The sequence below is a fragment of the Olea europaea genome, chromosome 16 (assembly GCF_002742605.1).
Source record: "Olea europaea var. sylvestris chromosome 16, O_europaea_v1, whole genome shotgun sequence".
Lineage (NCBI taxonomy): Eukaryota > Viridiplantae > Streptophyta > Magnoliopsida > Lamiales > Oleaceae > Olea > Olea europaea.
The window spans coordinates 4,345,924-4,357,724 of NC_036252.1; the positions used below are offsets into that span (position 1 = coordinate 4,345,924).

The window sequence follows — 11,801 nt, forward strand, 5'->3', positions numbered from 1 at the left end:
TCTGTTCTTTAGACAGCTAAACGCTATGTTGAGACAGCCTTGGATTATAGCAAGGACATTCTTATAGGTAATGGCTGTCAAGGTCCTTTTGACCATATGATGAAGCTCAAGAATAATGACATGAAGCTTTCTGGGCACCGACCATTTGATCCAAATGATCTTCTCTTATATGCTGTCACCGACCCAAGGATGAACAAAAAGTGGGGCCGTTCCATCACTGATGCTGTGAAAGCTGCCGTAGAAGGAGGTGCCACTATAGTTCAATTGAGGTTTGTTGTTTGTTTTGTAAATTGCTGCTGTTTCTTTTTGCCTTTTTTTTGTTGTTTTATCACGAGTTATCTGTTTTAATTTTTTTTTTTTTTTTAATCAACTATTCATATTTACCTTAATATCTGTGAGCGTGAGTATGTTGGAAATTTTGTTTTCCAGATTTTGGATCTGCCTGCAAAATCATCATTAACTAATTTTTGTATGGCTAAGCTGGCTCACTATGCAGTTCTTCCAATATATCAATGGCTGGGACCTGAGTATCTCGGTGCTGAACATAGAAAACCTTCTGTTACTCAATATAACTTGGCCTTGAGATCTGAGAAAAAAAATTTCGGATGAGATTTTAATCTGAGTCAAAGTCAAACAATCAATATTAATCACATCTTTCATGGGTTCTACAACATTTCAACCACACATTTAAAAAACTTCTATCTAAATCTACTAAAAATCTAATTTTAATCCTCACCAATCAACCTCTAAAAGAAGTTATTCAAACTTGAGGAGAATAATAACATATACAATTCTTTGTCTTGCTTAAAAGCATTCGAGTAACTTTTCTTTTTTGAATGTAAACGATACAATTCATCTATATTTGTAGGCACATGATGGAGAACAAGCCCACATGATAGTGGAACTAATGCTAAAAACAAAGAACTAAAAAGTTGCATGGTCTTGGGACATGACCTGTGACTTATATGGCTAAGATTGGTTTATGGAGTATTTTATCATATCTAATTCAGTTTATCACGGTATTTTCTCTGGGAAACGAACCTCCGCAATTTAGTCTAAATGAGAAAGGAAAAACAAAGAAGAAATGGAAGAAGAAGAAAGAAACTTGTCCTGTTTTTAAGTTAAAGAAGAGTCCAGCTCATATTTATCCAATATGCATTTTGCTAAAGTCTATTATTTCAACATTTTCAGAGAAAAGGATGCTGATACCAGGGACTTTCTAGAAGCAGCAAAATCATGCTTGGAAATATGTCGTCGACATGGTGTACCTCTGCTGATAAATGATAGAGCTGATATTGCACTTGCTTGTGATGCTGACGGTGTTCATGTTGGTCAATCTGACATGCCCGCTCGTGTTGTTCGCACTCTTCTTGGGCCGGACAAGATCATTGGTGTCTCGTGTAAAACACCAAAGCAAGCTCAGGTGGCTTGGATTGAGGGGGCTGATTACATAGGATGTGGCGGCGTATATCCAACAAACACGAAAGAAAACAATATTACTGTTGGCTTAGATGGGCTAAAGAATGTATGTCTGGCGTCCAAGTTACCAGTAGTTGCCATCGGTGGCATTGGTATATCAAATGCACAACCTGTAATGGAATTAGGTGTCCCGAGTCTGAAAGGTGTTGCGGTTGTGTCTGCTCTTTTCGACAGGGAATCTGTTTTGAGAGAAACCCAAAATTTACGTAGAGTGCTGTTGGATTCAATCACAACAGCGACAGCAAAATGAAAACGTTCGAGGATTCAAATAGCTCTGGTCGTCATTTTTGGATTAAAGTCATATTAGGATTCACATGGACGCATGGTATTTGAAGTGAGATCGACCATCCTAGAGTTAGGTTTCTCCTACTGCATCTGAACTTTGTTTATTTTACTTATATAAGTACCTTTCGGTAAATTGTATGTATGAGTAGTTTTATATTTGACATAATTGTTACTTATAAATAAAGCTATGACCAATTTTCATTGAAAGTTTTACTGAACTTTTTTGCTGATGTGTACTTGAGTGTTATTAAATTACTAATTCTAGGTTGTGTTAATTGTTAAACATTTTGAACAGTTTCAAAAGAAGGGTCTGCTACTACAATTGCCACGAGACCTGAATAGCTCTGGGAACGATTTGCTGAACGTTAGAGGAACTGATTTGTGGATTTTGAAAAATTCAGAGACTGAATTTGCAATTTATAGAAAAAAAAAAGGGTCTGACTTGTAAATATCGGAAAAATCAGATTAGTCAAAGGGCGTGTTTGGCTGTTGTTTGGACGACACTTCTCTTAGGCAAGGACTTATTGTTGGAATTTTACTAGAAATTTTGTATTATTTGGTGAATGAAAAATTAAGCCAAAATTTAAATCACATAAATATATGAATTATTGAAGAAGTGCGTAGAATATTATGAAATATTCTAGAAATTATTTGGCTGAAAAAGTGTCTTTCTATACGAAAGATTATGACTTTTGATTGGCTGAAAAAGTGTCTTTCTCCATATGATTGGATTTATTAATTTAGAAATTTCATTACATTCCATATTTTACACTTTGTTATGCATAAAACACTTTGTAGAAGTGATTATCTTTTGCATCAAATCATGGTTATGGCACAGAGGGAATTCCGTTTGAGTTCGCTGATCGAAGTCATTTGAAGTACTCTTATGGCTTGACGTGGTCGTTGTATCTTGGGAGATGATTGTTGAAAAAAAGTTAGCATCGATGCGAGGCAAATTCATCTTAAAAAAGAGTTATAGTCGCCTCCAAATTTTGGCTTGGGTCCAGGGCCTCAAAATCTATATTAATTCCAATTCTCAAAATAAAAAAAAATGGTTTGGGGTCTTTGGGCTTGGAGGAGTCTTGGACTACATGAATTAAATTATTTTGGAGACTTGGTCCATTTGGAGTCCGTATACAATACATACATACAACACGAACTGCCCCAGACTTTTATCTTTTCAATTCGACTTCCTCTAATCCTCTGATTCCTCTCAATCCTCTGTTTCGGTGTTCGGTGAATCCAGAATCCAGGGCCTTCACTCCAGTCTCTAGGCTTCCAGGTTCCAGAGTCCAAACAATCGGGCTTCCAGGGACTAGCGCCAACGAACGAGAAATCGAAATCGAACGCAAAAAACCCCAATTTATCCGCCTCCCGTAGACTCGTACGTCGGATTCCCTTTTTATATCTTATCAGGTCCTTTGTTTTGGTAAGTAAAATTGATGTCCAGCTCCTATATTTAATTTGAATGTCTTATTATTAATCCTTTATTGGTTTATCCTATGGGCTATGGACTATGGTGGTAGTTTGTTCAATGTATCAATGGTGAAAGTGAAACCGTGAAAAAGGGATGAAAAATAGACTAATAGTATTTTTTTTATTTATTTTACTCTTAATAATCAGTTCTATCAGCTTTTTAATTGATTTCCAAATTTTGTTGGGGCCATTGGTGGTTACTGGAGGAATTGGATCAAGTAATGAGCAGACCTCAAACTCTCGAAGCGGCAAGAAGCTCTCTGATTATTAAAGAATATTTTAGTCTAGGTTAATTTTGCTAAAAGTAGTAAGAGATTTCATATTTTTAATAACAGGTAATGGTTACAACTTTCTTGATGCTGCAATTAATATTGAACTATCTGATTGGGGCTGCATATGTACAGAACTAAATACTTTGATAAACTGTTTTAGATTTTCATTTTTAACGGTTTCAAATCCCTGAATTATTTTTTATTTATTCTATTGAAACCATGAATATTTTGCTCCTGAGTGATGGAAATTGTGCAGGTTCTTTAAGGAATGCCCATATCCAGATGAAAATCAGACGCGTCAATTGAGCAGGGAGCTAGCACTTGATCCCAAACAGATAAAGTTTTGGTTTCAAAATAAAAGAACTCAGGCGAAGGTGCTATATAAATGGTCGATTTTTACATATATGTTCCTGTCTCTCATTTCATTCTTAGTTGTGCTGGTATTTAACATTGAGAATTTATGTACTTTAGGCTCAACACTAGAGAACAGAAAATATCAACCTTCGATATGAAAATAAAAGAATTCAATGCGAGGATTTAGCATTACTGGTTATATAGGATAATCTTATTAGGATTAGTAGCCGATTAGGAATCAACATTCAACAACAACTGTCATTTTCGATTTTAAATAGTATGATTATCCTCCTTTCGATTTAATTAGTTTTCTCATCAATTATTTGAGTTTATAGAGATTATTATTCTAGTAAATGTACCAATATGAAAATCCTCCGATACCTGAAATTGAAAGTTATTAAAAAAGTAACTTAAGCAAGTATAAAACAACATTTTTGAGACATTAAGAATATACAACTGGAAAAATGAATAAGTGCTACTACATGACTTTCGTGAGATAGGAATATCCTAATCCCTTTATGGTTTAACTCTACATAAGTCAGAAGCTATCTTTTATGGCATCGAGTTTGGACTCTTAAAAGGATAAATGTCCATAAGTTGAACATAGCTGGCATAGTTCAGTTTTTGTGCTGTTGACTTACTTCAACCTGTTATTCTCATATAACTTGGTTCATTTATTATTTCTTGCAGGTTGATTGTTGAATTCATACACTTGGAATATTTGAGAATCTGGAATACTTTAATTTGAACTCTGAATCAGGTTCTACCGTTATTTGCTTTAATTATGTTCACTAGAAAATTTGAATCTAGATATTCTAAAAGAAAACAGTATAAGAAGGTTGAATGATTGATTAAATTTCAAGAGGGAGCCCTTGATAAAATTTTTAGTGGTAGTAAACAAAAACATAATGATGATGTAGTTCCCGAAGAAGAGTTTAATAAGAATGATATCAGCGATAATACAATTGAAAAATATCATTGTCTCGTGAATGAAGAAATATCTATCGAGGATGATGTTATGGATGAAAGAAACATCAATGAAAAGATTAGTGAACCATTCTCCTTTGATATTATTGATCCAGCGAATTGGAAAAATATAAATCAAAGTTTGAGAGATTTAATCGTAATGAAAGGTCTAGTAAGAGATAATGACGTAATTTTTCCAAAAGATGTAGCTAATCGACACTTCTCCTCTGTTCATTACACTTGATGATTACCCAATGGAGAGAATCATGATAGAAAATGGTTGATATATTCAAAAAGTCTAAATAAAATATTTTGTTTTTATTGTGAGCTATTCAAGAATGATGGGGTTCAAACTCAATTGGCACGTGATGGTGCAAATGATTGGAAAAATATTGGTGAAAAACTAAGAACACATGAAGTGAGTTATGACCATTTCACTAACTTGAGTAGATGGATCGAAATGAAAATAAGATTTCAAAAGGAACAAAAAATTGATAAAAGTGTGCAGGAACAAATCAATAAGGATAGAGAACATTGGAGACAAGTATTGTTGAGAATAATATCCGTGGTTAGAACTCTTGCAGAAAAAAATTTGGAGGTTCGTGGAGATAATGAGAAGATATACCGAGAAAATAATGGTATCTTCTTAAACTTAATTCAAATGATTGTTGAGTTTGATCCTGTAATGCAAGAGCATATTCGTCGAATTCAGAATGAGTTGATACTTATGCTAGCGGGTGAGATCAAGAAAATAATCATCGAGAAACTCAAAGAATCCAAGTACTTTTCTGTGATACTTGATGCACTCCAGATTTGAGTCACGAAGAACAAATGTCTATAGTATTGAGGTGTGTTGATATTTTAGCAAGCCCAGTGAAGGCAGAAGAATTCTTTTAGGATTTTTATTGGTGGATGATACATTTGGAAAGGGACTTTTTGATGAATTAGTGAATGAGTTGAATAATCTAGTGCTTGATATCGATAATATAAGGGGTCAAAGATATGATAATGGTGCTAACATGAGAGGAAAATATAAAGGGGTACAGAATAGACTACTACAAGTAAATCCTAGAGCATTTTACACTCCTTGTGAGTGTCATAGTCTCAATCTTTCACTTTGTGATATGGCTACTTGTTGTACAAAAGCTAAATCTTTCTTTGGAGTGGGGCAACGTATATACACTCTATTTTCATCATTTACTAAAAGATGGAAATTTTTTAAAGATAATATAAATGACCTTACTCTTAAGCTTTTGTCTCAAACACGTTGGGAAAGTCATGTTGAAAGTATTAGAGCAATAAGATTTCAAGCTCCACAAATAAGAAATCTCTACTTGAATTGACAAGAGTTGATGATCCTAAGACAAAAAGTGAGGCGGAGTGTTTGGCAATATATGAAATAGAGAATTTTGAATTCTTACTTGGGATTGTTATTTGGTATGAAGTGTTGAATAATGTTAATAGAGTAAGCAAACATTTGCAAACAGAGGACATCCATATTGATGTTGCTATAGACCATTTAAAAAGGTTCATTTCATTTTTCAAAAGCTATAGAGAAACTGGGTTGAATCAGCCGTGATTGATGCTAAAGAAATTGTAAGTGAATTAGACATTGGACTGATATTTCGTGAAAAAAGAGTTACACGTAGAAAGAAGCAGTTTGATGAGATTTCTTGTGAAGAGATGACAGAAACAGCTGAAAAATCTCTCAGGGTCAATTATTTCTTATATGTAGTAAATCAAGCTCTATCATCACTTCAAAATATATTTGAACAATTTCAGGAATATGTCGATATTTTTAGATTTTTATTTGATTTGGAAAAATTTAAATCCATTGATGATGCTACATTGAAGTGTCGTTGCATTAATCTTGAAAATTATTTGAAGCATAACACAATATCTGATATCGATGGAATGGAATTATTTTTTGAGTTGAAAGTTTTAAGAGAAGTAATATCTACAGAAATGAATGGAGCAGCTGATGTGTTAGATTACATTAAGAGAATGAATTGTTGTTTTGCAAATGCTTGGATTGCTTACAGGATATTATTGACTATCACAGTCACTGTTGTGTTCGCTGAAAGAAGTTTTTCAAAGTTAAAATTGATTAAGTCTTATCTTCGATCAACCATGTCACAAGAGAGGTTGAATGGATTAGCTATGATTTCTATTGAAAAAAAATGTTGGAAAAACTTGATTTGAGTTGTTTGATTACTAATTTTACATCTCAAAACTTGAGAAGACTAAATACGATGCGAGCTTAATCTCTCAGATTGTAAGTGATATTTTATTTAGCAATTCCATCTTTTAGATTGTACAAAGTTTTCATTTAAATATAGATATTTTTTTATTTAAATATTGTTATACGTGTAGAAAAACAAAGTATGGGGCCTCAAGATTGCCAACTCGCTTAGGGTCTTCGAATTGTCAGGGCCGACTCTATGGATTTGTATAATTCATTTAATTCAATAAATGATAGATAATGGTTCTATGGTTGAATGGCCAAAAATGCCGCCAATGTGTGTCTTACCATGAATTTGAACAAGTACAATTGCATGAAAAAAAAAATTATCTCATGGAGGAAATTGTATGTTCCTTTGGTTGGACCCATATGGTTAAATGGGTAATATTTTGATGGCAAATTATTTTAAAATAAAATTGTTTGTCTAATTATTGGGATATGTAAATATTTTATAGAGCACAAATGGTGTCTGTAGTTAATAGTGGTGCCAGATATCCTTGGGTATAATGACTGTAAAATGACATTTTGTTAAGGATAAAAATCATGTTATGCAAAAATTGTGAAGAATATTATAAAATATTCTAAGATCAATTGAAATGAAAATGTGTCTTTTCGTATAAATAATCATGACATTTGGTATGATTATTTTCCAATGGGTGTGTCTCTTAATAGAAATTAATTCAAGAGGTCTGTCTTTTTGTAGGGTTGTATCTCTTGAGAACACAACTTTTCAACCTATGGTTGATTCGTTCATTTAAATCTGAATATGGTGAATATGTACCTTATTATTTGATATGAAATGAAACTATCATGTGAAACGTCACAAATGTGATCAGAAAAGTTGTAATTCTTGTGAATCAAGATGCTTAGCCCTCTTCACTGTTGAAATTGACTTCAATCGTGAGATCAATTAAATTAGTTTATGCTTGGAATGCATCACTGGTCTATATGATGGCATTGATTTAATTTGGATGATCCAATGAAGATAATTGGATAGAACTATGATAATTGTGAATCGACGACCACTATTTTGAAAGTACTTAGAGTTTCACTTAGAACTCGACAAGGATATTAACTAAGAGATAAATGAATTGAACTATGAAAGAATTGCTGAATCCTAAGTTCAATTGTAACCCAAAGATGTGGGGAGCTATCATAAATGCTCGTGAACTTGAATGACAAGTTCAAAACTTGTGGATGCAACATTACTAGATTGCATATGTATTCTTAATTGAGGAATTATAGGGGTAACTCAGTTTAGCAATTACATTTGCTTCAATCTTATAATCATAGAAAGATATCTATGAAGGAGGAAAGATATAAAACCCTTACACTAAATATAAGGATGATATACACTAAGTTTAAAGTGGATTAAATGGGTGGAAGTTAATTATGGCATTTGTTTGGACATGCAAGAACAAATTGGAATATTTGAAGAATATTCATAAAATTCAAATGCATGGTAATGTCTCAATACCCATTGTAAAGCCCTGAAAAATTTTATAGAATAGAATTAATTGTTTTAAATTCTCATTTCTTTGAGTCAAATAATTAGATTTAATGGAGCAAGTTTTAGTATACCAATATTAGACTCTTTTTGTAACTTGTAATTAATTAGAAATTTTTAACCAAAAAAAAAAAGGTTAATCAAAATAGTTAGGCCCAAAAATATAGAGTTCAAAGAATGTCCTTTATTATAAAATTAACTAAGTTGACCTTTTTGGAATTCATTAGTTGTCAAACACGTGTGCCTTTATAAAATTGAATGATTGAGTAACTTTAGGCCATTTTACAGCAATTGAGTGTCCATATATATTGTGATAGAAGAATTTTAGGTGGCTCACGTGGATATTTACATGGAATGATTATTCTATACCTTAAATAAGAACATTAAATTGGAATTAATAGAGGGATGATATTTTTTTTTTACCGGACAAAATACACTTATAGACACGGCAATAGAGATAAGGCTTTGGGAACGTGAAGTAATTGCTATTCTTCCAACAATTCTTCTTATCCATCGAGGTAGGATTTCGAGGTGCAAGTGGTTTGTCCCGTTTAATCTTATTATTTCTTGTTGATAAATATTATGCTAATGAACTTTACACATTATGATATGATATATGATAATGACAACCCGGTATAAATGATATGATATGAGCTCTTACCGGAGTCTAAAGATATGATATGACGGTATGATTATTTTGACGCATGAATTGATATTTTTATTCGGGATTGCACGATACTCATGTCCTATTGAGTATTCCCACATACTCACCCATTTTCCCTACTCCTCACAGGTTAGAATGGGTCGTTAGTTGGCGGGCGATATGGTGCGGTCATTGTGCCAAGGTTTATGAAACTCAATAAATAAATTCCGGTGTAACGTGACTAAACATTTTATTTCCAGCAATAATCTTAGTGGTGTTTATTTACAAACCACTTTCATTTTTAATGAATTAGACAATTTATTTGATTTGATCTATAGTACATATTATCGTGAACCAATTTCTTGTACACTTAGGCTAATATATAAATTACAACCTGTTTTAATTTTGATTTCTCATATTCAATTAGTACCCTGCATGTGATTTAACTATTGGTTGAATTCGATAAAATTAAGTAGCTAATTAAAATTATCCACTAATTAGAGGAAACATAGTGTTAGGGACCATTGTATCAATTATGCCAGAGAAATTGAAAAAAATCTTCATTTGCCTGCCACTTACGCCAAATCCATAAAATTATTTTTAAAATTATTTTTTTTACCAATTATGATCCCAGTGTTTAAATTATAAATTAGTTACGGGTATTATGCTTCATTGGACTAAGTCACCGAAATTGCATATTTGTATATATGTTGTTGTTGGAATTCCTCAGTTACACATAAAATTGAATTCTAGGATTTATTTAAGAATTTGAGATATATCCAAACATGTAAGAACATATTATGGTTTTGGGAAAAGTCTTCATTTTTAAGAGAATAAATAATTATGAGATTTGAAAAATTTCTCTACAGTAAATTTTAGTAAACTATTGTCACATGATGTTATACATTGCATGCGATGCGGGTTTTAAATTCCTTTCCTTTAATAAGAAAATTTTGGTTGCGATCTAAACTCAAATAAAATAAAATAAAAAACAAAAATATTTGAGTCGTTACAGTTTGGTATCAGAGCCCAGAGTTATAAAATCGATTCTGCAGACTCTAAAAATATAATTTTACATTAAAAGGGATAGAGTATCGAGTTCTTGTCACAATGACCTACTAAATTACTCACTTTTCCTACATATTTGTGTCGGAATCGTAACGATTGCACCGGATTGGATTCTGGAAATTGTGAGTTGAAATAAGGTATGAGATTTTAATGTTATTTTACTGAATTGTTGAATTTGAATTCAACGCAATCATTATATTTTAATTGATTAACATTAAAATAATGATTTTATATTTCAAACTATGTCCAGGAAATCTTTCTTTTTGTCTGTGTGCATATTCATGTTTACATATATAATAGTGTATGCACGTGTCTTGATGTGTGTGTTAACATAAAAAGGCGTGTGTGCACTATATAATGTATTTTAAAAAAAAAAATTAAAAATTTAATCAAATATTTTGACTGTTTGACATTTGATTAGGACTTTACGTACAATATTCTGTATGCTAAGAATGATAAATAGTTTGCCGATTTCTCTAAAAAAAAAAAAACAAAAATTATGTTTAGTAATTATTTTATCTATTAAACGTTGATTGATGCATGCATTTTTTTTTTTAGTATGTGTCATTTACCTTAACGGGTTGGTTAATGATTTAGTCATATGTAAAATTGTTTCTAAATAAATGTAAGATATAATTGTAGACTTCTACTGATTTAGGAATTCAAGTATATATGTCCTAGGAACATGATGTCAAATTTTAGATAATCTTTCATGCATCCAGTCAAATATTATCTTTTTAGAATCATATATGATTAGTTGTTTTTGCGACCCTCAAGATTGTTTTAGTAGCTAAGATATTATTAATATGATTTTATTTCCGCAGTATACAAAATGAATTTATTCAACAGATATTGTAAGCATATGACTGTGGATTACACTACGAATTATAATTTTTCATGGATTGGTTTAAAAAAAAATAATAATAATAAATCGTAAAAATAAGAATGACCCTTGGTACTCAACGACCACCAATCAGCCACCATCCGACGACTCTGAGGTATGTAAAAGGGTAAGAAAACGCTTTTTTTTTTTTTTTGCATAACTTAAATATTTTAAATTGCCTACTTTCAAATTCGAGACACGCCGTTTGTTGACCCGCTAAATTATGATATATAGGCATAAATGTTAGATTTAGTATTGGTGTGTGACGAATAACTTAAATTTTTAGGAAATGGCCCCACCTACCCATGCAAATTTGATGCGTGACTTGTTGCAAGCGGTGCAAGAGTTGACCAGACAGAATCAAGCTCCTTCACCGCAAAATGCACCACCACAGCAAGATACACCTCCATTCGATCCTGGAGCGATTTCTATAGTTGAGCAGTTTCGTAGGTACAAGCCTCCTACATTCGACGGTAATTCCGACCCACTGGCTGTTGAAGAGTGGATTAGAGGCCTGGAGCGTATTTTTCGACACATTTCTTGTACAAACGCACAGAAGGTACTATGCGCAGAATTCATGTTGGTTGGAGCAGCCGGTCACTGGTGGGAATCAGTCTCACGCACTA

General features: G+C 32.5%; 1 protein-coding gene and 1 long non-coding RNA gene across 2 annotated transcripts in view; both read left to right on the forward strand.

The window, feature by feature from the left end:
* Positions 1-1,982, forward strand: part of LOC111411788 (thiamine biosynthetic bifunctional enzyme TH1, chloroplastic) — a 6,751-nt gene extending 4,769 nt beyond the window's left edge. The window contains exons 8-9 of the mRNA XM_023042385.1: positions 13-269; positions 1,192-1,982. Coding sequence (XP_022898153.1) covers positions 13-269; positions 1,192-1,729 — 795 coding nt within the window. The 3' untranslated portion in view covers positions 1,730-1,982. The remainder of the gene's footprint in view (positions 1-12; positions 270-1,191) is intronic.
* A 926-nt stretch (positions 1,983-2,908) lies between these two features.
* Positions 2,909-11,210, forward strand: LOC111411790. Its single transcript, XR_002705896.1, has 3 exons — positions 2,909-3,193; positions 3,769-3,886; positions 4,557-11,210. It is a non-coding gene; the product is annotated as an uncharacterized LOC111411790 (long non-coding RNA).
* Positions 11,211-11,801: the final 591 nt, after the last annotated feature.